We start from the raw sequence: 27,201 nt of genomic DNA, 5'->3' as shown, positions 1-27,201 counted from the left end.
TGTAATCCCGGACGAGTCACTTAACCTCAATTGCCTAGGCCTTGCCACATTTTTTTGTCTTAGAACTGATACTAAGAAAGAAGGTAAGGGTTCAAAAAATAAGTAAATAAATAAAAGGAAAGGTGGGAAACCATAAGAAAAATCAGTATTATATTGCTTAAAGCATTAAGTAGTTATCAAAAACTGAGGAGTTTTTGTGTGAATAATAACAATGTTCTGTGGATTTCTATTAAGGTTAAAACATGCAAGATTTTGGATTTGCTCTAAGACTTGAAGAATCTATGATTTCATTAGTATTAGGAACTTCCAGGTAAGGAAATTTTCTTCTGTAATGCAGGTCAGCATCTTCTCTGCAATTTATAGACACAAGAGTTACCTACAGGTGGAAGCTAGATGCCTCAGTAGATTTAGAGCCAGGCCTAGAGACAGGAGGCCCTGGATTCAAATCTGACCACAGACACTTTCCAGCTGCATGACCCAGGGCAAGTCACTTAACCCCCATTGCCTAGCCCTTACCACTCTTCTGCCTTGGAACCAATACACAGTATTGATTCTAAGACAGAAGGTAAGGGTTTAAAATTAAAAAATAATTTTTTTAAAGTTACCTAGAGCAGTAGTATCAAACTCAAATAGAAACAGGGGTGACAGCCCTATGGGTCACATACTGACTTAGATTTCTATAAATGGTAACAATGTTTTTTGCATTTCTATTAAGGATAAAACATGTAAGAAATGACAATAATATTGTTTGAAGAGTAAATGTGAAATAACTAAGCTATATGTTGTATGTATGTATATATTATATGAATCTTCAAACCAACTTAAAGGACCTATAAAAAAGAAAACTACATATGACTTTAACCACACATTCATTTAATCCATGTTTTATTGTATTTTAATTTCTTTTGTTAAATATTTCTCAGTTACATTTTAATCTGCTTTGAGGAATGTTAGGGGCTGCATGTGGCCCATGGACTACTGAATGCTATTGATGCTTCTGATTTAAGGTACTGAGATGTGGTCGGGGACACGAAGCTAGTATATGCCAGAGGTGGGATGTCAAATCAGGTTTTCTTGGCTCAGAGGTGGCTCTCTATTCACCACTATATAGCCTCTTATGTATTTGTCAAAAACACAGAAAAAGCCTTAGGTTTTCCTTAGCCTCCACCCTCCCAGATGGCGATGAGAACCAGCTTTTTGTCTGAATGAAGAAATCTCACCATTTAGTTTCTACCTAGGCCTGCCTGCCTTTGCACGTACACCTATGGAACATGTCAAATTCTCCTGCTGCAGCCCCAAAGCCCTACATAAATAAGTCTTTTTTAACTCCCCTCCTTTTCTATTGTTATTTCCTACCTCCATTCTGGATAATCTAGCTAATAGCCTTTTTGCTATTTAATCTCTTAGAAATCTTCTCCTCCAAAGCTCAAGCTGCTTGGAACAAATAACATTTTGCCTCACCCACCTCATTTTGCCACCCACCACCAATCAGTCTTTTACCTCAGGGATGTACACGGTGAGAATGGTTGTGGATTAGATAAACCTTGGAACACACAGATGAGTAATAGAGGGGGGCCCCCCAAGTCTTTGTGCTGCTGGAGGGATAACTTGCATTAAGATGTTTGGGTTGCTTGAGGAGGTTTAACATCTATTCTGAAATGCTGCTGCTGAATGCTGAAATGCCCCCAAAGTAGAGGAGCATTAGGGGAAAGGACAAGACAGGGTCAATTTTACTTTGAAGAAAGGAGTGACTGTCTTCCTTCAGACCATATGATTTATTAGTAATGATCTCTTCTTAGTGGTTTACTAGAAAGGATAGCCAAGTATAGAAAGAAGACAATTAAATAATCTTTACCTTAATTTTATTCCTTATATAACTAAGATAATGTTCCTAGGAAATGCGTTTCTTTAGGAATACGATAATAATATTAAAATATATATTTTATGATAGATTTTAAACATGAATAACATTTAAAATGATGACTCACCGGTGACTCTGGGCTGATTCTTGACACCACAAGAGGCATTTTCTGATCAACACCACCCTAAAAATTTTAAATATGGGGGAAAAAAAGAGTATTTCATATTAATAAATACAAGTATGGTGAAAGCTTCAAAAGTGCAATGGCCTAACTTCACTTCAACCTAATAGAGAAATCGAAATTCTTCCTGAGGAAGGGAACCAAGATTCCAGTTCCTGTTCTTTTATATAGAATCTAGGAATCTTCTTCTTCCCAAGTATTCTCTCCACCCTGCCACATTCTACTAACTATTAGTCTATTTTACTGTAGAAATAATATTAATTATTGACAATAGTATAAATCATTAATTAAATGATATTAAAAGTCCCCATTTTATAAGAATCATGAATTGGTCCGACGATTCTGGAAAATGATTTGGAACTATGTTCAAAAGGCTATAAAACTGTGCATTACCTTTAACTCAGAAATATCAGGAGGCAGATAACTGGCTCAGTGGATTGAGAGCCAGGCCCAGAGACAGGAGCTCCTGGGTTCAAATCTGGCCTCAGACACTTCCTAGCTCTGTGACCCATAGCAAGTCCCTTAACTCCCTTTGCCTACTCCTTACGACTCTTCTGCCTTAAAACCAATACGCAGTATTGATTGTAAGATAGAAGTCAAGGGTTTTTATTTTAAAAAAAAAAAGAAATATCACTTGTAAGTTTGTATCCCAAAGAGATCAAAGAAAAAAGAAAATGCATCTAAATATAGTAACTTTTTGTTGTAGCAAAGAATTGGAAACTGAAGGGATTGTCCATCAATTAGGGAATGGCTGAACAAGTTGAGGTATATGATAGTGATGAAATACTATTGTGCTCTAAGAAATGAAGGGCAAAATGATTTCAGAAAAACCCAGGAAGACTCATATGAACTGATGCAAAGTGAAGTAAGCAGAACCAAAATATCATTGTACACAGGAACAGCATTATTTTAACAATGATCAACTCAGAAATGACTTAGCTACTCTGATCAATACTATGATCCAAGACAATTTCAAGAGATATAATATAGTGGGAATTTCTTCTTGACATCATATAGACTATATGGTGGCCACTGAGGTATTTAATAATTTGCAAATTTGCAACAAGCAACACTCCCCCTCATTAATCTGCCTGGACCAGATTAAAATGTAACTGGGGGGTGGTGGGGGGGGGCAGCTGGGTAGCTCAGTGGAGTGAGAGTCAGGCCTAGAGACAGGAGGTCCTAGGTTCAAACCCGGCCTCAGCCACTTCCCAGCTATGTGACCCTGGGCAAGTCACTTGACCCCCATTGCCCACCCTTACCACTCTTCCACCTATGAGACAATATACCGAAGTACAAGGGTTTAAAAAAAATGTAACTGGGGAATATTTAACAACAGAAATATAGTAGACATATCTTTAAAAGGTTACATTTAACAGATATATTATATACCTATGTATATCTACAATATATATTATATAGATAATATTTCTGATTTTCCAAGTCAATATGAGGTCCACAGGGTCTATTTCTATTCAAGTTGGATATCATTGCCTTATGACATTAGAATTTTGTGGTTCTGTGAGAGGTGGAACTGGGGAAGGTAGTATATTCCAGACTTGGTGGCATAGCCTGGGCCAAAGCAAGGAGGCAGGAAATATAATGTCATGTATAGATATAAACGAGTAGGTTTTTTTGGTGGTAGTATAATCAGCCTTATAAAGTATGCTGGAATCAGATTGTTAAGAGCTTTAAATGCCAATCTCATATACCTTTTATATAGGTTACTTTAAAAATTCTGATTGAATTGGTTACCATCTCCAAGTGGTGGGAGGGAAGAAAAGGAGGGAAATGGTTTGGATCTTAAAATTTTGGAAAATATATTATTAAATTATTATTACATATAATTGGAAAAATACAATCTTTGAATTAAAAAATAATTTTTTTTAATTTTTGAAAAAGTTTTAAATTTTAAAAAAGTTCTGATTGGTGGAGAGAAAGAATAATTATGACGTATGGGACACTTAATTGTGGTGCCTTGCCTTTGCTATTTGTCTCTAATTTACCTTGCATATATAGTTTATTTCCTTACCATCTCTCCATTAAACTGTGAGCTCTTTGAGGGCAGGCCATATTTTTGTTTTTTTATGTAACTCCAGTGCTTAACAGAGCACCTGGCACATAGTAAGGGCTTAACAAATATTTCCTAACTGACTTTTAGGAGGCTTTGGGCATCTGGAAGGAAACATGAGGATATTGATGAGTGGGGAAAGAGCTTCCAATTGGAAAAAGGAAGATAGAGAACAGGCGGTAGGAGTGTGTTGAAGACAAATTTCTCAAGTGTTATAAGTTTGTCTGGAGACTAAGTACTGACAAAGTAAGTATTGACAAAGTAGGCTAGCTAACCTAAGAGAATAGCCATTCTCAAATACAATCCCTATTCATCTTGAAAGGGTTTGATATGAGCAGTTGGAAGAACTGATTTCATAAAGAATTATGCAACAGGTTTCTGGCTCCTCTGGGAAAACAATAAATTGCCCCTTTGTGATAAAAGGGAGAAAAAGATCATTTGTTCCCAAGTCATTTCTTTCCTTCTGAAAGTGTTCCAGCAACAGAACCAATGAACTTTTCATTAGAATCCTTCTTTTGAATTTTCTTTTTGTTCATTTAACATAGTTATTCAGTGATGTCTGACTCTTTGTGACCCCATTTGGAGTTTTCTTTTTTTTCTTTAGAATGTTTTCCATGGTTACATGATTCAAGATTCCCACTCCCACCCGCCTTCCCTTCCCCCTCACAGAACTGATGAGCAATTCCACTGGGATATCCATGTATTATTGTTCAAAACCTATTTCTATGTTATTCATATTTGCAGTAATGATGTTTTAACATCAAAATCCTAATCATATCCCTGTTGAACTACATGATAGATCATATGTTTTTCTTCTGCATTTCTGTTCCCAAAGTTCTTTCTCATAAGTTCCTCTGGATTGTCCTGGATCATTGCATTGCTGCTAGTAGAAAAGACCACCATATTCGATTGTGCCATGGTGTATCAGTCTCTGTGTACAATGTTCTTTCTCTTGGTTCTGCTCACTTCACTCTGCATCAATTCCTGGAGGGCTTTTTAGTTCACATGGAATTCGCCCGTTCATTATTCTTTTTAGTACAATAGTATTCTATCACTATCAGACACCACAATTTGTTCAGCCATTCCCCAATCAATGGACACCCCCTCATTTTCCAATTTTTTGCCATCACAAAGAACATGGCTATAAATATTTTTACTTTTCCCTATTATCTCTTTGGGGTACAAACCTACCAGTGGTATAGCTGGGTCAAAGGGAAGACAGTCTTTTAAAGCTATTTGGGCATAGTTCCAAATCGCCCTCCAGAATGGTTGGATCAATTCACAACTCCACCAGCAGTGTATTAGTGTCCCAATTTTGCCACATCCCCTCCAGCATTTATCTCTTTCCTTTGATGCCATATTGGCCAGTCTGATAGGTAGAAGGTGGTATTTCAGAGTTGTTTTTATTTGCATTTCTCTAATCAGGAGGGATTTAGAACATTTTTTCATGTATTTATTGATAGTTTTGATTTCTTCATGTGAAAATTGCCTATTCATGTCCCTTGACCATTTGTCAATTGGGGAATGGCTCATTTGGAGTTTTCTTTGCAAAAATACTAGAGTTGGGTATTTAGTTCTTAGGCTATTCATGGGTCTTTTAAGTCTCTGAATCACAGAATGTTTGAGCTGGAAAAAAGCTTAGCAAGGTCACACAATTACTAGGACTGAATTCAATTGATTTAGAACTCAGCAATAAAATTCTCCCTGTTCTCATCTTAGCTGATCCTGGCATTCTAGAATTAATGCTTTCTGGCTATTAGGAAGACCTCAGGCTATATTTCAGAGGCTGATAGTGAATCTTCTGCTACCTCTTTAGCAAAAATGCATCAGAGAATCAAAAGATGTTAGAGCTAGAAGGACCTCTGAGGCCATCTCAGTGAATGCTCTCATTTTACAGTTGGGGAAACTGAAGCAAAGGTTGAGTGACTTGTCCAGGGTCATACAGCTAGTAAGTGTCCACGGCTGGATTTCAAGCCTTCTTATTTCTAGGACCAGTATTCTATCCACTGTACCACCTGGTGGCCTCTATATGTATATAACATAGATATAATCCATTCCTTTCCAGGTGATGAATCAATTAATCAACAAATATTACTAATTATGACAACCAATCAATCCACAAATGTTATTAATTATAATAATTGATTAATTAATATTAGGCACCTTTTCTGAGTCAGGCACCATGCTAGGTCTTGAGGATATATGCACAAAGAATGAAACAAACCTCTACTTGCCATGATTTCTTTCTTTCTAATGAAACCAACTTCTAACTTCTCCTTAGCCACAACACACATTTCTAATGAAAAGCAATGAATTCTAATCCATGAAAAGGCTTGAAATGTTGTAAAATGATCTGCAATATTTACATGAATTTATGAATGCAACTCTACCTTAAGATTAAATCCAAATTTTCCATCTTCATCTGGAGTAATACACACCAAGAGTAGATAACCATCACCATCTTCATTCTGAAATAAATTTAAGGGTTATAAATAGTCACTCACACACATCCATTGCTTTAAAGTTTACAAAGTTTTCCAAAATAAGAATCCTAATGGTAAGGCTCAGAGCCTCTAATATTCAGACTTAGAGATATTCAAGGACTACCTCTAAATCATATAGTTAATAATTGTCAGAACTGGAGTGCAATAATAATAATAATAACTAAGCGAGCATTTATATAATGCTTTAAAGGTTTGGAAAGTGCTTTTACAAATATGATCTCATTTAATCCCAATAACAATCTTGAGAGATAGGTGCTATTATTATCCTCAAATTACAGATGAAGAAATTGAGGCAATCGAGTTAAATGATTTGCCCCAGATGACACAGCTAGCAACTGTCTAAAGCCACATTTGAAATGGGTAGCTAGATGTTGCAGGGCATAGAGTGCTAGGCCTACAGTCAGAAAGGCTCACCATCCTGAGTTCAAATCCAGCCTCACGTACTTACTAGTTGTGTGATCCTAGGCAAGTCACTTAAGCCTGTTTGCCTCAGTTTTCTTATCTGTAAAATGAGCTGGAGAAGGAAATGGAAAACCACTGCAATATGAGGTCAGAAAGAGTCGGACATGATTAAACAACAACAGCTTCCTGACTCCAGGGTTCAGTCCAGTTTGCTAACTAGTTGCTTCAAACTCTACCTTTTAAGATAATCAGTTATAGGGTTATTTCTCTTTCTGTCTAATCATCAGGAAGCATAATTGAACAAAAAATGCTTTATTTCAGTAATAATATACATTTTTCTGATAAAATGTTTGAACTCTAAGTCATATGCTTGCTTGATGGATGTCCCCTCTTCCCAAGCCAGTATTTGAGCTAGCTGAACTCACCTTATCACAGTAGTACTGATTGGAATCTTCTGTGAAGCAGCCTTTACTAACACTGGTATAGCTGTCTAAAAGTTGATGGTCTACTCCATCGAGGGAACAGCAGCCTGGAGCATTTAAAAACTGAGATAAGGAACTGGATGATGTCTGGGTCTGAGAGTTTGGGCTGTCTTCCAATGTATTCCTTCATTAAGAGAGATTTTAATAAATCAATTAGTAGTTAACATACATGAAAGGGATTCTGAATTGCATTTATTTGGCATTGATTTCCCAAATGTAATGGGTTTTGGGTCATGTTTTTATGCAGAGATTTACCTACTACACAGAAAACCTTCAATTTATCCCTATAAGTGGACACTGGAAAAAACATTTTAAAAAAATTAAAAATTAATTGATAAAAAAGCTAATACTGGTTCTCCATTTACATTTGAAGAACCCATATGTGCTGCTATTGCCTTGTTCACTGACCATGCTTAAGAGTAGAGCTAAGCTTACTATTTTCATAAGTGTTTTGTGGAGTTGGGATGTGTTCTTGGGGTCACTTTATCCTGATAAGATTCAGGAATTGCTGAGAATGAGATGGTGCTTCCCCCTCCCTCTTTCAGAAGGGACGGACTTTAGCCTCTAGGAAAACAGTGTGCTCAGCTGGCAATTGTTTTTAAAATTACCTTAACCAAGCTTGTCTAGGCATGCAGAATCACATGGGAGCTCATCATGCCTCTATTCCTTCTGAAAATGACTTGTCTCTCTGCCCAACATCCTTCCATCTGGAAGATACTCTTACCACTACTCTTAGTGGTTCAAGACAATATGGAAGAAAAAAACCTGTCATGGTCTGTCCAATTTGCCCACGTTATTGCTAACCAGTGGGCTAAGAAGATGGTTTTAAGAATGAGATTTGGTCTTCTTAATAAAAATAATAAGCTCTTGGCCAGGGAAAGAATACATCTAAAATGATTAAAAAGATTACATGATGGAGATTTTTAGAGAAACAAGAAGATTTTAAATTGACTATGGAAGGATAACAGAAAAGTGTCTAGATGATGATAATAAAAATCACTGATGTTTATTTATTACTTTAGAGTTCGAAAGTGTTAAATATATATAGTCTCACTCAATCCTTACAACCATCCTGTGACTTAAGTACTACAGGTATTATGATTCTCACTTTATAAATGAGAATAATAATAATAATAATAAGAGGTTAGTTGCTTGTGTATTGTCGGTCACAAAGCCAGAAAAATATCACAAGATAGGATTTCAAATCAGGTAAGCCTCTCCTGGTTTTAAGTTCAGCAGTTTTTCCACAACATCATACTACTGTCTAAGAAAACTGTGAGATTAGACACTATGAAGGGATGAAAGGGGAAAAAGAATGTCAGCGCTTATATGACTTAACCAGTAATTCATAGGAGAAAATATCTAGAAAGAATTGGAGTAATACCTATAACCACAAATATCTATTATGTTAATGCACAGGGTGTATGAAATAAGTAAATCTGACATTTTAAGAAGCAGCAGTAAATATGAACTCCTGGGTACTGCCAAACCAAATGTGACAAGCTATAATAAGGAAATGAAAGATAGTCTGTGCCATGTTCAAAAGAAACAAGTTTGACAGAGAGATGGCAAACTAGAAATTTAAGTTGAGAAGATATACACCTATATGACAATCCATGAGCCTAACAGGGAAATATAATGAAAAACATTTGGGTGAGGGGAAAAGGGAAGTGAAGGAACAGAAGTGACACTGTTGCAGGAATATATTACAGGATGTCCAGCCAGAGGAAATGGGTGATGAATTCCTGATTTAGATCACAAAGCTGTCATGAAGCCAAGGCAAGGCTATAATCATGATGAGAGAGTTGGGAATGCAATGGAATTCTTTTTAGCAAAAAGAAAATCATCCCTTTGCTTGTCTTGCTGATAAATTATTAAGTGTACCTTTCTGAAAGTAAAAGTAAGAAGGAGCATAATATATGTTTTGAACCTAATCCTACACTGGATCTGATTCTGACCAAGATGGTTGGTAAGGGAAAGTTCCAAGAACCTTGGAGAAAGTAGCAATGCCATGGGAGAGTTGGCAATAGTAAGGAAAGCCATTTACATGATACTTCAGGAAAGAGCTCAAAAAGTTCAGATAAGAGGTAGGGATGATCTCATCGACTTTCCTAAAACAAATGTTTAACTTCCAAGAATGAAATTCTGATGACTCAACCATGAATGATTCCATTGAGGAAGAAAAGGAAGAAAGATGCAGCTCCTCAGGGAAGTTTCTAAAAGGTTTGGATTTAAGATGGCATGAAAATTTAAAATGGAAGCAAAAACATTTACTCAAAGATAAATATGACATATCAGCAAGGTGAGTTCTAAGGCTAAGAGAAAGAAATTTTTAAAAAACTGCACTGGGCACCAAAAAAAAACCCAAAACAAACAAACAAAGAAACAAAAAAAAAAAAAACAGGGAACACTAAGACTTGGAGTAGATCAGATATTGTAAACAAACCACAAAGAGAAAACTATTTAACCCCAATAGTTTAGGAGAACCTAACGATTCAACTGCTGTTTTGTTTCTGGTTTTTCCCTCCCTCCCAAGGACTTCTCTCACCTTGAAAGGAATAGAAAAAAAAAGAAAAGGATAGGAAAAATAATTAAGCAGAAATTCAGAAATTAAAACTCAAGAAAAGTAAAAAGAGAGTAGAGCACTTAGCTCCTTTAAATGACTTTGTCAGTTTTCCCAGAGGGATTACATCCCCGTGCATCAAAACAACTTGCAGATGTAATGGTTAAATTTCTAATGGTGATCTCTGAGGAATTGGGGAGGATGAGAGGTGCCAGCATTGGAGTTAGTCAAATGTTTTCCTGATTTTCAAAAAGGGGGAATAAGGAGTGTTCTGTAAACTACAGATAAGTTAGTTTAGCATCTATCTATGACAAAAAAAAAATAAAACAGATTATAGCGGGAGTAGCTAGGAAGCATAATGGATAGAGCACGAGGCTAGGAGTTGGGGGGATCTGGGTTCGAATTTGGTCCCAGACACTTCCTAGCTCTGTGACCCTGGCCAAGTCACTTAACCCCATTTGCCTAGCCCTTGCCACTCGTTTATCTTAGAATTGATACTAGGACAAAAGGTAAGGGTTTTGTTTAAAAAAAAAAGATTATATCATATAATTTGTGAACCTCAAGAATGAGCATGGATCCACTAAAATCAATAAAATCCATTTTATAGAATGTCATAATCAATGGCTGGGGGAGATGGGGAAGATTCTTGTAGGCTGCGTTTAAAGATGCATACTTTGAGGGTCTGGAACATCATCAGTGTGGATGCAGGCTTCCATCCATCTCCATAATTTCTGAGAATTTCTCTAGTCTAGTTTATATCTCAATTCTTTTCAGCTTGGTAGGAAATGTCAGTTTGCATACTTTTGTGTTGGCATAATCTCTGAGGACCCAAGGTCACCTCCACACCATGAGGAGTCACTGGACTAAGACTAGTTGGAGAATAGAAACTATACTATCAAGAAAAGAAGGTGACAGTTTCATTGTACTAGGAGACCAATTTGGAATATTTTGTTTTGCTCTGTGTACCATGTTTAGGGGAGACATTGACAGCCAGTAACTTTTCAAAGAAAGGCCATTGGTATTACTAGAAAGCATGTCATGGAGAACTGGGAAAGACATTAAGGATACTTACTCTAGAGGAGAGAAGACTAGAGAGCTGGGTGGGTTAAGAGTTAGTGTAGGGGGGCAGCTAGGTAGCTCAGTGGATTGAGAGTCAGCCCTAGAGACGGGAGGTCCTAGGTTCAAAGCCGGCCTCAGACACTTCCCAGCTGTGTGACCCTGGGCAAGTCACTTGACCCCCATTGCCCACCCTTACCACTCTTCCACCAAGGAGCCAATAAACAGAAGTTAAGGGTTTAAAAAAAAGAGTTAGTGTAGGGAAGGACCACCATATAGGAGAGACATTAACCTTATCCTGCTTGGCTCCAGAGACCAAGAGGCAGCTAGATGGCACAGTGGGTAGAGTGGCAAGATAAGAGTGCCAGGCCTAGAGTCAGAAGGCTCATCTTCCTCTGTTCAAATGTAGTTTCAGACACTTACTAGCTGTGTGACCCTGTCTGCCTCAGTTTCCTCAATTGTAAAACAAGCTGAAAGAAATGGCAAACCATTTTAGTATCTTTGCCAAGGAATCTCCAAATTGGGTTACAAAGAGTGGGAAACGACTGAAAAACAACCAGAATCACTATAGAACAAAAAAAGGTGAAAAGCTGCAGGAAAGTAATGTGTGGAATGATTTCCAAAATCACAAGATCTGTTTAAAAATGGAATGGTCTTCCCTGGGAAGTAATGAGTTCAGGGTCATTGGAGATATGCAAACAAGAGGCTATGAAATGCCTTGGTGTATGTGTTCCAGCAGATCTAAATATGGCATAAGGAGTTGAAGTGAAGGACTTCTAAAATTCCTTCAACTGTTGAGACTGACTAATCGATTTCAGCAGAAAAAAGCTGTTGGCTCTTTTTGCTCATTTTTAATTTTGAGTTTTTAGTGGCCTGTGATTTTCACTAGACCATTACTTATCTTTGTACTCAAGAAGACTCTTGAAGTACAAAATTAATATTACATAGCATTTTGAAAGGTTTACAATCTTCACTTTTATCTAGCAACTTTTTATCTCAAAGTGCTAAAATTTAATGAAGAAAGATCACGGCACTATTAGCAGATACAAGAGGAGAACAGAGCACTTGATATTTCTACAGTTCCTGTTCAGAAGGAGGTTTCTCAGATGTAGAAGGGCCCTTTATAAAACTTCTGATCCAATCTGTTACATATTTTCATTTGATTAAGAACAAATAATCAAACACCTGCCACCTCATTTCAAGAATGAGAGAATTTGCAATAAGAATTTAGGAAAGTAATAGTTCTATAGTCACAAGATCATCAATCAAGATCTGTAAGGTACCTCAAAAGTCTACCTATTACAACCTTTTCCTCTTACAGATGAACTCAAAGTCACCTAAGAAAGCATCAGCAGCAAAATTTGAATCCAGATTCTCTGATTCCTGAGTTACTAGACTTTCTCCTTTCTCTCATGGCTTCTTAACTCTCTGCTTGGTCCAGACACATCTGGAGTAATGGCTTCCATTCTTAATATTATACTTTAAGAGGATATTTGATTAGCTATTGATTAACCTAGAGGTGGGCAACGACAAAAAGGAGATCTAGAAACATGGGAATATTGAGGCACGGTTAAGGAATTGGGATGGTGAGATGGGAAAGGAATATCTGAATCATTGTATAGCGTAATAAAGATATAATTTTAAAATTTTACTGATAAAGAACTTAAAGAGTTCATGAAAAGTTTTGGTACAATTAAATTTATTTTGTGTAGTTCCAAAGTTTAGAACTTAGTATCAATTCCTTTTTAAAAAAATAAACTCTTACCTTCTGTCTTAGAGTCAATACTGTGAAGTGGGTTCAAGGCAGAAGGGTGGTAAGAGCTAGGCAATGGGAGTCAAGTGCCTTGCCTAGGGTCTGAGGCCAAGATTTAAACTTAGGACCTCCTGTCTCTAGGCCTGGCTCTCAATCCACTGGGCCACCTCGCTGCCCCCCACTTATCCCAAGACAGAAGGTAAGGCTTATTTTTTTAAGTCAGTTTCACTGTATTGAAGCATATAGGAGATGGTAAAGAAAATAAGTTATGAATATGAATATGGAATATCAAACAGAAAAACTTATATTTGATCCTGAAGGCAATAGGAAACCCTGTAGTTTATAGTGTTGCAGAAATGATATGGCTGGATGTGTAAAGGGGTCCTGAGAACAAAAAGATTGGGAACCACCGTTCTAAAAGAGTTACCCAATAACATTATGCACATTATGCAATGAGAAATGCTCAGGCGCTTCTAGAGATTCTGGTTGGGGATATTTTAGAAGGGTCTACTGTTTTCCCTACTCTATAATTTCTTTCAGTGTGTTACGGTACTTTATGGATCCTAAAGAAGATAAGGAAGCTGAGTGAATTTGTTTTCCATAAACTCAAATGAGTAAAATAAAGATGATGATCAATGGTATTCCTAGTATGCTTTTAATTACAGTGAGTACAATATATATTAAATTAGAAGGGAGATTATCTCTAAAATCCCATCTAACTCAAAGACTGCAAAATTTCTAGGATTATTTTTTTAAAGCCCCCTACATGAAATTGGACTTGCTTTTCTAATTCCAGATTTCATATTGAACTCTTCAATGTGGATTATTTTACAACTTTAAGCACTAACCCTCAATTTCATCAACAGAAGATACAAGAGCGCTCACTTACATGATTCTTATTCAGTGACCTATTGAGAACAGCAAGCATGAGAAAAAAATATCTTTCAAATCATCTTGTCCTGTTATAGTTATTTCAGATATTGATGTTAAAATTAGCTTTATTTCCTGCTATTTTTCCACTGCCCCTCAATTAAAAAAAAGCTTCTTTCAAAGCATAAGTTGTTCTTAAAATTAAGTAATTAAATGAGCTCACATAAGCAGATAGAATTGGAGTAGAAGAGTTTGTTTTACCTTTAGCACAAAGAAAAGTGACACAATGATTATTATAAAACATTCTCCTGTGTTATAAATTAGATAGGGATATATCAAAATTTTCCAACATTTGGGGAAAAAACAAACAAAAAAAGATTTACTTTATTTAACTAATGATAAATAACACATCTTCTCTTAATTTAGACTACTGTATGCACTTAATTTTTCTATCTAAAAATAACTTCCCTATGGTTTTTTTGTACTCCAGTCTATTTTTTTTAAATTTTAGACTATATACTCAGCAGAGGCAGGACTATAGCTTTTGAAAGTAACGGTCAGGGGCAGCCAACTGGCTCTGTGGATAGAGAATCAGGCCAAGAGATGGCAGGACATGGGTTCAAATCTGCCCTCAGACACTTCCTAGCTCTATGACCCTAGATAATTCACTTAACCACTCAAGGCCTAGCCCTTACCACTCTAGAATCTTAGAATCAATAAGCCAAGACAGAGGGTGATGGTTTAAAAAAAAACCATAAGTAATGTTCAATTTGAGGCCTATTCCAACATGCACTCTGGAAGGGATGTGAAGGTAAAACTTCCCCTACTCTATAATTTCTTCAGGTATGTTATAGTACTTTATGGATCCTAAAGAAGATAAGGAAGCTGAGTGAATTTGTTTTCCATTAAACTCAAATGAGTGAAATAAAGATGATGATCAATGGGATTCCTAGTATGCTTTTAATTACAGCGAGTACAATATATAATAAATTAGGAAAAAGTGAGATGAATGAAAATAAGAAAAAGAAATCATATATATCATAACAGATGATGAGTAAATATGACAACAATAACAGGATAAAAACTAAACCTGTGAGGGAAACTCCCTAGTGAAGAAACTCACTCTAACAATTCAGGCTGGTACTTTTTCTATAATTTAGATTCTTAAAGCATTGTCTATACGCATTGAGAAACAGTGTGACATAGGAAATAATAATAATAATGTTAATTAATATCTATCTTATTAACATTACACACTATTAATATCAATATTAGTAGGTCAGAAAATAAATTTCTATATTAGTATCATATAGGAATCGCTAGTTTAGTGGAATAAACATTATAAATATTATTATGTTTAATAAATACATTAACAATACATATAATAACAAATATTTTAATAAGCATTTTATTGAACCCATTACATATAATGCATATAATTTAATTTTTTAAAAATTCACTGCTAATATGACTGGGAGTTTTGGTTTTAAAAGATCACTCTAATAAAAATATGAATAACATGGAAATAGATTTTGAGCAATAATACATGTATAACCCAGTGTAAGTGCTTGTCAGCTCTGGGAGGGGGGAGAAAAGAAGGGAGGGAGAGAGCATGAATCATGCAGCCATGGAAAAATATTTTAAATCAATTAGTAAATAAAATAAAATAAAATATATGCAAACTATATATATATATACATATATATATATATATACCTGCTAGTCCAAAATGGATTTTAACCATGAAATGTCACATTTTCTTATAAATTTATAAGAATACTTAGAAAATCAATTACATGTGANATATACATATATATATATATATACACCTGCTAGTCCAAAATGGATTTTAACCATGAAATGTCACATTTTCTTATAAATTTATAAGAATACTTAGAAAATCAATTACATGTGACTTTTATCATGACACGAGCATTATGGAAATAAATGTATTACAGGAAAGTATGGATATAACCTATATTGGACTATTCATCACCTTGGAGACGGGAGGGAAGGAGAACTGAATTCTAAAATGTCAAAAAACAATTGTCAAAAATTGTTTCTACATGTAACTGAAAAAAGAAAATCAGTTATGGTCTGATAGAGAACAAAGACTTACCTTGGTGACCCTAGATGTTACCTTCTATCTTTGAAACCTCATCTATTAAAACAGGTAGTTCCTTCCTAACCTACATAAATGTGAGAAATAATACTACACTAAAATTTGTATCATGAGGCAGTGTGGGATAGTGGACAGAGAATTAGCCTTGGAATCAAGAAGACCTGAGTTCAAGCCCCATTCCTGACATGTTCTGCCTATGAGCCTCAAAGGTCCAGGCAACTTTCTAAATTTAAAAGGTATAGAGAAGATGCTGATTTGTGATATGGAGCTCCCTAAACCAATGGAATAAAATGTATGCTAAAAATGAACAGTCAAGTGGTACAAATCGAACATAATGGACTTCTCTACTAGCAGCAATGTAAGGATCCAGAGCAAGGCTGAGGGACTTATGAGAAAGAAAACTAACCACATTCAGAGGAAGAACTGTGGGAGAAGAAACACAGAAGAAAAACAACTGCTTGAGCACATGGGCTGATGGGGATATTATTGGGGATATAGATACTAAATGATAACTCTAGTCCAACGATCAATAATATGGATATGGAATTAGGTTTGATCAATAATACATGTAAAACCCAGTGGAATTCTGTGTCGGCTAAGGGGGGTTAAGAGAGTTTGGGGGAGAGGGAAAGAACATGAAATATGTAACAATGGGAAAATATTCAAAATAAAAATTTAAAAAAAGGGAAAAAATGAACAGTCGAGTCATTAAGCATTAAACAACGGCCCCCCCAAAACCATCTCCACTATGTCTTTGTATCAATTCTAAGACAGAAAAAATAGAAAGGACTAGGCAATTGGGTTTAAGTGACTTGCCCAGGGTCAAACAGCTAGAACCTTCCATCTCAGAGTCTGGCTCTCAATCTACTGAGCTACTGAGCTGTCCTCTAGGTATATCAATATCTCACCTGAGTGAAGGATGGATTGGAGTGGGGAAAGAACAATTCTTTATGGGGTTTCACCAATACTCCCTCAATGGATTTCCATAAGTATCCAATCCAATCCAATAAATATTAAACAATTATAATGTTCCAGGTGCTGTGCTTAGCACTTGGAATACAATCAGTAAAAGAAAGACAGAACTCTGCCTTTAAGGCGCTTACATTCTAATGGGGAAGGGAGGAGGCCACACACAAAAGGAGGAGGGAAGGTGGGGAGGTGGCGCAACAGTGGGTACCAGCAGGAGGGAATTTTGTTTCAGGGAGGTGAAAAAACCAGAAAAGACAGCAGATGCAGAGTGGAGCCCCAAAGTCCAGTTTCTGCCCTCTGTAAAGGAAGGAATTGGAAGGAGTTTGGTACTTCTCCCTCTTGTCTAAGGGGAGAGGAAATGAAGAGCCAAGATGTCAGTTAAGGCTTGCATCAGCAGCACTATGATGAGATTAACCTGGAAGGAGAATCTTGTTCCTTCGAGGTGAAAAAAAAAAAACAGGTAAGGGCAACAGGTGCTGAGTGGAGGGTTCTATATCACCCTATAACTGATTTTCTAAGCACCCCCATAAATTCATAAGAAAATGTGACATCCATATTGTGATAGAGTAATAATTGGATCTGATTGCATGGGTCTGGGTATTCTCTTCCTATGTCAGAAGCAAAATCCCTCCACACCTTGTTATTTTGTGTTATTTTAATTAATTGTCATTATTTTATTTTTATGTTATGTATATTTTATATTAAAACTATATAATATAATGCTTATATCATACATTTCAATATTTAATATCTATTTTTATTTTATAAATTATTTTATAAATTAACTTAATACTCAAAATAATTATTAATTAAATGTATTGATATTTAATAATTTAACTAAAACTAATTTCATTAATTAATTAATTAAAAGTTAATTAAATGATCCTTAAATAAAACATCTTGTTTAAGGATTTTTCTTCTTTAAAAGATGTGTAAAACAATAAACATTACTGTAATTTTCCAATGCTACAACCTATTCCCCCAAACTCTTTCTTAACAAAAGGAAATACAATTAAGCTAAGCAAACCACTTGTTGAAGGCCTCTGTGTGTGTGTGTGTGTGTGTGTGTGTGTGTGTGTGTGTGTGTGTCTGTCTGTCTGTCTGTCTGTCTGTCTCTCTCTCTCATCTTTCAGGACTACTAATGAAGCTTTTGGACTATTCACCTACTGTCTCTCAGTCTTGCTTTGTCCACTCTACTTCCCTTTCTGCCCATATGTGTCCTTGCTAATTTCTTCTATTCTACTTCTCATATGCCAGCCACTGTTGGTAACATCAAGCAGCCACTTTTACCCAGAAGGAATCTTTGCATTGCTGATTCTGGTTACATATCATTTCTAGTCTTCTAAATATCAGGGAGTCCCACAGTTTGTTGGCATGTAACATCACTGGGAAAGATTGGCATTAGGGAGCTGAGCTTTTGTCAACGTGAGTTTTGGTTCACTGAAAACACTACATTCCTCTCATCCTTCAAGGATGTTCGCTTCTAATAATCCTGGGTTTGTCTGACTGAGCTTGTCCAGCTGAGCATATGCCCAGTGAGGTCTTAATTTCCTCCTACTCCATTTTGGGCCTGGCTCATTGTCTACCTTCAGACTTATATACCTATGGGCTCACTTGATGGCCTCTTCCAAGCAGAGGTGTTTCAAAATGTTGACAATATACATTTTTCATCTACTTTGTTTTTCCTTCAATATTCCTTACACTACTGAGGATTTCCAAGAAGAGACTTTATGGTATTCTGGGGTTTGATGCAAACAGTAATAAACATAATGCCATTCTAGAGAATTTCACCATCTATTGGGAATTCTCTTTTCTGGAATTTGGAATGGATATTATCCATGATAAAGAACATTGAAGTATATTTTGTACTTTTTTTGGACAGCATTTTTCAGAATATAATATACCCTATAGCCTTGTCTGTCAAAAAGTCTTTGATATGATTGTATCATAATTATATATGATACTGAGGCATATCTAGCATCCATTTCTGCTTCACCCTCCATCCCTACCTCAAGGACATTTATTTATTTTTTCTTTCTCTATAACTCATTTCCCCTTTGGCTGATCTCACACTGTCAAGTTATGATTTTCCCAGTAGAGCTGCTGTTCTAAATCACTATTTTCAGAGTTCTAAGGTAAACCTTGTAGGGGACAGGGACTAGTATATTATAGTTCATAAGCCCCCAACTGATGTATTTCCCATAGACAAATCAGTTCCTAACACTTAATTAACCTTAAAATATTTACAGGAAATGTAAAGCAAACATATAATATCGCCATAGGATCCCACACTTAAATTTCAAACACAAAATCCCACCAATTTACACAATGCCCAAGGGGAAAACAAGCACACATTTAAAGTCCCAGGACATCAAAGGATGCTGGAAATACATGTGGCCGAGGCAATTCCCAACTCTGACACTGTAAACTGGTGGACACAACTTCTGTGTTGATCAGATGCTTCCACAGTGAAGCTGAGCCAAGCCCCACTGCTGGACTAACACCTCACTGGGCATGAGCTCAGCTGGATAAGCCAATCTGTTTTTCTGATGCTCCATTTCCATGCTGTTCCTATACTCAGCTGGGCTTGTTCCACAAAGCAACTTTATTATCCATCAAGCACAGCTTTAGGCTTAGCTGATGCCTTCAGCTAAAGTGGTGGCATGCTATTTTAGGAAAAGTAATTTACTCCTTTTTTTTAAACCCTTACCTTCCATCTTAGAATCAATATTGTGTATTTATTGGTTCCAAGACAAAAAAATGGTAAGGGCTAGGCAATGGGGGTCAAGTGACAGCTAAGAAGTATCTAAGGCCAGATTTGGACCTTCCGTCTCTAGGCCTGGCCCTCAATATCCACTGAGCCATCTAGCTGCCCCCAAAGCCATTTGCTCTTATTCTAGTTTTGATAAAGGCTTGTCCAAACTACTCCTTTGGAAGCATCCTCCTTTTCTTCACCTCAGTAGCACTTCTCTTCTCTTCAACAGAATATGGCAAGAGGAAGCATAGAACTTTCTATTTTCTATTTTTCTATTTCTACTTTCTATAGTTCTATTTCCATTTCACTCTTCTACTCAGGAGCTGGTAGCAATAGAGAAAGGACCCCCTAGTTTCTCTCAGGCCAACCAAATCGGTCTGGTAACAAGTGACTATGTAGAGTTAAGGACCTTTCTCCTACAGCTCTGAAATGTATTCTATTACCCTTTTATCTTCTCAGTTTATTAGTAATTAGGTTTTCTCTGAAAGAGACCTCATCTTATCTTATGGTTAATGGCCAAATTCTCATCTCCTGTCACTAATTCAAAATCAGGTAAAATATATTTGTCCCACAATCATAAAACAATTCCAATATCTATATTTCCCCAGTTATTAACTTCAAAATTCTTCAATTTTTATATGGAAACAAACCTTTAAAACACAAAACACTAAAGCAGACTTTATCCTGTATTTATTCCAAAGTTCTATGGCCAATTATAAATTAATGGGAAAATGCTGTCTCAGAACACCAAGTTGACTTGTTCAATAACTAACTACTCTCTCAGAAGGATGAAGCAGAATATTGTCCCAGATCACAGCTGTTAAGAGTCACTTCCCCTTAATATCTGCATTTAGATAGCTCTTCAAAACTTACCCGCTCTAAATTAAATGTTTCTTGAAATCAACATATAATATGGAACTTTATATTCCCTATAACCTCTCGGTCAGTTGCGGCACTGTTAAGATGAGGTCATTGTAGAAAATCATCTTTGAAAGCTTCCCTACTGCCTCATGTCTTGATCAAGGATACCAAGAAGATTAAATAGAGTCTGTATCATTTTTTATTGATCCTACCTACAATTAATTTATTTTGCCCTGGAATTGATTTTGTCCCATAACTGCCCAAGTCATGGTTCTTTTTCTCTGAAGTCAGTACAGAAATTCAGTTGGCCTATAATGGGTTAAGATGAGAAATCCAGTTCTCTCATTTATCACTGTTCTATTCTTGCCTCAAGGAATTCTGCTAATCTTGAGGGATGTAGCTTGCCAATAGGAAGTAGGGCCTAATATCTTTATACCACCAAGTTATCCTTCAAGGATGTTCAGTTTGCAATCCAAAGAAGTCTTATCTTTGGCCTTGCAGGTGGACTTAAAAAATGAGCATTTCTTAGTCACAGGAGGTAAGGAGCGGAGCTGTTGCTAGCCCCTTGGTCCAAATTTCCAACCAATTATATTGTTTTGCATGCTCCAGATTTGTAAACAGTAATGTTGCCTTCAATACCATGGCATTACCTACTCTGTTCTATACTCTCCAAAATCTATAAAATTGGACCTACTACCAATTCCAAGACAAAAAAATAAATAAATAAAAATAAAAATAAAAAAAAGAGGGCAAGGGCCAGGCAAATGAAGTTAAACAACTTGGTTTTTTTTTTTTTTTTTTTTGCTTGGGGTCTTTGGCTGGAAACCGCAGCAACTGCTGACCATCTTATTCTCAGGCTTTATAATCCCTGATAATAAAGTGTTATCTTGTTCAGAGAAATGTGCCTCAGTTTCCTTCTTATTAAATTTAATTCCAGACAATACCCTTAAAACTACCCAGACCATTAGTATAAAGATTCTGTTGTGGTAGGAAAGCAATACACTGGTTAGAAGTTTTTTTTTTTCTTTTAAAAACCTTAACCTTTTGTTTTTATCGTTTTTAAGACAGAAGAGCAGCAAGGGCTAGGCAATCAGGGTTAAGTGATTTGCCCAGGGTCATATAGCTAGGAATTATCTGAGGTCAGATTTGAATCTAGGTCCTCCTGAATCCAGGCCTGGCACTCTATCCACTGTGCTACCTAGCTGCCTCTCCAAAACAGTTAATTTAAAGAGCAAATCCTATGATTTCATCTATAGAGAAAGGTCTGTCTTCTTGGAAGAAGGAGGTCTTTCCCAGTACCAAGGAGACAGATGAAATCCACAAAACTGGTTAAAAGTTCTGGTTAAAACTGGTTAAAAAGTCTGAAAACTGGAGGAAAAAAATTATATACTAGTGCTTTCTCTCTCAAATGATCTTGTATGTATTAATATTTATTCTCTTCATATTTACTCTATATTTATTTATTTATTTATTTATTTATGCATGTACTTGTTGTGTCTCCTGTTAGAAGGTAACTCCTTGTTTAATTCATTATAGTTCTATCTCCAGTTCTTAGCATAATGTTTGGCACTTAGAAGGCACTTAAATACTTGCTGACTGACTGACGCTAATGAAAGCAAGTAGTAACTCAATTAATCCAATATGGTAGATAATTTTAAAAATCGCCACATTTTCTTTGTTTGAAGTAATATTATTTCAAATCTATATCTGAATATAAAGTATGCCTAATATTCTGAAAATTCCAAATACTTCAAGAAATAATAAATCAAAATGATAGGCTTGTTGTATATGATTTCTAAGACATTATTCAATTCTGTCATTTATGGGTTCTGAGAATCTAAGTCACATTATGAAGACTTGAATTAGAGAGAAGCTGCCTACTATCTCAGATATACATAGCCCTTCATTTTATAGCTTCATCTCCCATCCCCTGTAGGGCATAATGGAAATTAGTGGAATCAGACTGATGCAATTGGAGGTAAGTATAGTGATTCAAATAATCCAAAATGATAGATAATAAAAGAATTTGTCTTAGTTTGGGTGAATATTGTTTTAAACCTTAATTTGAATATAAAGTATATCCAATGCTCTGAAAATTCCCAATACTTTAAACAAAGTAATAAATCAAAATGATGGGTTTGGGTTAGATGATCCCTAAGATATCAATCAACACTATCGTTTATTGGTTCTGAAAATCTAAGTCACATTATTAAGAATTGAATTAGGGAAAAACCTGCCTAGTTTCTCAGATTCACATATCTCTTCATTTTATCGCTCTGTCCCCATCTCCTGTAGGGAATAATGGAAATTAGTGGAATCAATGCCATAATGGAAATATTATTGACCATGAAGTCGAGAAGATATGAATTCAAATTCTACCTTTGAAACTTACTGACCAGAGAAGTAATTTATGCCTCTTAGCCTTGGCTTTCTTATCTGTAAAATGGTGCTAACAATTTCTACTTCATTGGGTTATTGTGAGGCTCAAATGAGACAATATCTCTAAAGGGGGGAAAAGGCCATATATTTATTTGCTTTGTAAAATTCAAAGACTTATAAGAATGCTACTTAGATTGATGCTGAACACAAAAACAAGTCTAATCATATCTCCTCTCTAAGCATGCATCTTTATTTGATGTTTGTTTCAGAGGAGGTAAACATGCTCCCCATTACAGAGAGGTAACAGATTTAGATTGCAAAATGAGACACATACATTTCTGTAATTACAGCCATCGAGGGAATTCATTTTGCATATTTGTTAACAGGAAATCTATTTTTCATTTTTCTTTGGATAAGAGATGGGAAGAAGAAAAAGATTTTAATTTTTTTTAAATAGAGAGGTGAGTGCAAACATTTTCAGTTGTAATCACAGTATTATTAGCTTTACTTAACTATTTTTTATAAGACTTCTCACAAAGTAGGAGTAATCTGTAAATATTTGTAATATGAAAACAAAACACATCAATAAAACTTCAAAATCAAAAGGAAAAAGGAGGTAAATGAAACTCTTAATTCTTTTTAGACACCAAAAAACTACAGGGTACAGTTAAGGATAATAGATGATAATCATTTTAACAAGAGTTATTTAAAGCAAAAGAAGGTGACAATGTCACCAGAAACTACCAAAGGCATTATTGAAGCAGAACAGATATCACAAGGAAACTGCAATCTCGGTTTTTCTGTGACTGATATACACAGAAGACAAGATTTGTAGCTCATAAAAAAGAAGGTGGCTAAATGAATGTGAATGACCTTGAAGAAGCAGTAATATAGATTCAACAAGCATTTATTTAAAGATCTATCATACTCCAGGTACTCAAAGCAGGCACTAGAGATAGAAATATAAAAACAAAACAGACATTTGCAACAAGGAAATCCTATCTTGGTTTATATTTTATTCTTACCATCTAAAATGGCTGAAGCTTAAAAAAATTTTTTTTAGATTAAATGAATTTCCTTAATTGTTTACCGTTTTGTCTTAAAAGGCAGAAACTAGGTCACTACACTTTGCATTGTCCTATGGTACTGTTAAGATAATCAGGAAAGGTAGGTAATTGATTTATGGAGAGGGAAGGGAGCAGCAGCTATTACTACCAACACTGATAAAGGTACCCATCTCCCCAAAGTTTCCCATCACCATCCTATAAAAAGCTGAGCTAGCTTTTAAACTAGCTATTTCTAAACTGAGCTATTTCTAAACTGGCTCCACACTGCAGAGCTGGCTGCTCTGTCAAAGAAAGAGTAGGAGATCCAGGGGAGACCTTTGCAGTGCAAAACAAGGTTGCCAAGGGAGTCTTGGTTCCAGAGCTAGTTTTTCCTATGTGTCTGTTTTCCTTTGTTTAATGCATGTCCCTGGGAAAACTACTGGGGAGTGCATTTTACACAAGCTGCTGGAGGTCTTTACATACTGATTACATCAATAGAAGAAGGCAACGATGATCCTGTGTCATAAAGTCAGGGACAGATACACCTTTGAAAATCCTTTCTGATTAATGATAAAAGGATAAGAAAAGGCAGTTTCTAGGGCAAGAAATCCAAGCTATCAACAATTATATTTTAAAAAATGGTTCAAAATACTAAATAAAGGCAAATTAAAGCAATTTTGAGGTCCCACCTCAAAACTGTCAAAAGCAGGAAAGTTGAAAAAAAATGAAAATGACAAACATGGAAGGAGCTGTGGAAAAATAAGGCACACTAATATACAGATGATGGAAATTTGAATTAGTTCATTTAGTCTGGAAAGCAATGTAAAACTATTTCCAAAAAGTCATTAAACTGTATATACCCTCTGACCCAATGACACCAATACTGTAGCCATGCCTCTTAAAGAGACCAAAGAAAGAAGAAAGGAAACCTTAAATTTATATATACATATATAAATATATAAAATATATTTTTATATATGTAAATATTTATAGATGCTTTTTTTGGTAGAGTAACAAAAAACTAGAAACTAAGAGGATATCTATCTATTAGGGAATGGGTAAACAAATCATGGCATTTGAATGTAACAGAATAATTTTGTGAAAAGAGAATGGATGGTTTCAGAGAAAAGTGGAAAGACAAATGGATGTAGAGTGAATTAAGTATAACCAGAACAATTTATACAATAACAACATTAAGAAGAAAAAAAAGCCTTAAAAGATTTGAGAACTCGGGTTAAGGCATACAAACAATTCCAGAGAACCAATGAAGCATACTGCCTACCTCCTGTCGGAGACATCAGGGACTCAGAGTGGAGAATGAGACAAAATGCCAAAACTTTGCTTTCTTTATTATAAATCTATTGGAAGGGTTTTTATCTGTCTTTCTGTCTATCTATCTCTCCTTCCTTCCTTCCTTCCTTCCTTCCTTCCTTCCTTCCTTCCTTCCTTCCTTCCTTCCTTTCATTCAGTTGGGGTGTGGAGAAGTAGGAGGAAGAAAAAAAATGCTTGTTAGTTGAAAAAAATGAAAATAAAAACTGAGGGAAAAGCTCTTTCTGAGCCTTTCCTTATTCTTTTAGGTGTGTTTGTAACAGAGGTCACAGGAACCCATCATTCAGAAGTAGTGGTACCTCAATAGTGCCTGGCATATAATGTCACTGTATATTTGGTGTACAATTGTAAATTAATTTTTAAAAGGTTTTTAGAGATTAGGCAGTCTTATTACTTTTTGGCCTGAAAATCTAGCTAACTTGCTGTATACAAAGAAGTGAATAAATGAACACAAGTTCTCTTACTGTCTCTGTGGACTTCGGTTCTGTGAATATTCTGAATCACTGTCTTTTGAGGATGGAGACACCTTGTAGGTATAAAATACATCTTCTGTTTCTGTAAGGTAGGTCGTTTCACTTGCAAGGTTATCTGCAGATGAATGCCGTGGTTTTCTAATTTCATGACGTAGCCTAGGACTTCGCCTAACGAGAAAAGGGATAAAAATGAGTTAATTCAATCAAATTCAATTTGAAGCTTTATTAATTACAAATGATGTTACTTCATAAGCTAATTTATTAGGATTAGAGGCTTACCATGCCATTAGGTAAAAACACCATTATGTTAGGCAAAACAATGATATATGAAGCAGCTGGTTCCACAAAGAATAATGTTGAGGAGGGGGAAAAAAGGGGAGAAGAAGGAAGAGAAATGGAAACATAACAAAAAACCCAAGAAAAGTGAAAAAGCAGGAAGAAGAGAAAAATTGGAATGACAGAGCTGGAAGGAACCTTAGATATCCTCATTTTATAAATAAGGATACTGAGGCCTAAAGTGTCATAGTATGAAATAGCAGAATTGAGATTTGAATCCAAGTGTTCTAACAGCACACAATATTCAGTACCTTTTTTTATCATATCAGTAGAGATAGAGGAAAAGAGAGGGATAAAGAGGAAAATAGAAAGAAGATAATAGAGAAGAAGGAAAAAGGAAGGGACAGAGAAGGAAGAAAGGATGGAGGAAAAGATGTGGTGAAAATGGTATCCTTGTGACCTTTTGAGGGATGTTTCTATACCTTGGAAATATATATCATCTTCACAATATTCTTGGTGTGATTATTTTTTTTTTGCTTGGAGTAATAGTACTAGTAATACTAAATTAATCAGTACCATTTATAGTAAGGAGAACAATTAATTAGAAAGACTATGCTAGAATGCCAAAATTCTGACATCAATAGGAAAGTTTCCTGAATAGCTTGAAATGAACCCGAGATGGCATCCCTAACTAATAAACTTCATTTAGAGTATCCAACTAGGCCAAACCAAAATTAGGATGGATAGCCTGGGGGAAAGAGAAGCCCATTCCATTAGATGACATTTTTTTCCTTAAGGCTTGGGGAAATGCTAACGAGGCATGATACTTTCAGAAGCTTGCCAGCTACCCAGCTGGCATTGAGAATAAAATTTTACATATACTGTTGATTACCTGAAACCTACTATTGTTACTTCTTTAAGAAGAGCAGTATATCATGCTTCAGGAGGAAGCATTATTATGTTTTATTGATGAACTAAGTTCCAGGCAAGCCATGAAACAGAAAAGAAGTATATTATGAATATGTTTGTTTTTATCACAAATAGGCAAATGTTCTGGGATCTCATCAATGTGTATATTCCCCTCTGTGTATCATCCTTAATGATGCAAATTAAAGTCCATCTATACTTGCCAATGTTGTACAAATTTTATATATAACCTCTCATAAGTTTACTGTAGGGAATCATTCATCCTTGATTTCTGACAACATGCAGATACTGATGAAATGTAGAAGCTATTCACTGGCTATC

General features: G+C 35.7%; 1 protein-coding gene across 1 annotated transcript in view; it reads right to left on the bottom strand.

The window, feature by feature from the left end:
• Window positions 1-27,201, bottom strand: part of PTPN3 (protein tyrosine phosphatase non-receptor type 3) — a 256,184-nt gene that overhangs the window by 52,384 nt on the left and 176,599 nt on the right. Inside the window, exons 14-17 of the mRNA XM_044679539.1 lie at window positions 25,669-25,845; window positions 7,445-7,625; window positions 6,504-6,581; window positions 1,989-2,045 (exon numbers count right to left, since the gene is read on the bottom strand). Coding sequence (XP_044535474.1) covers window positions 1,989-2,045; window positions 6,504-6,581; window positions 7,445-7,625; window positions 25,669-25,845 — 493 coding nt within the window. The remainder of the gene's footprint in view (window positions 1-1,988; window positions 2,046-6,503; window positions 6,582-7,444; window positions 7,626-25,668; window positions 25,846-27,201) is intronic.

This window comes from Gracilinanus agilis, chromosome 1 (genome assembly GCF_016433145.1).
Source record: "Gracilinanus agilis isolate LMUSP501 chromosome 1, AgileGrace, whole genome shotgun sequence".
Taxonomy (NCBI): domain Eukaryota; kingdom Metazoa; phylum Chordata; class Mammalia; order Didelphimorphia; family Didelphidae; genus Gracilinanus; species Gracilinanus agilis.
This window is presented reverse-complemented; position numbering and strand designations above follow the sequence as displayed.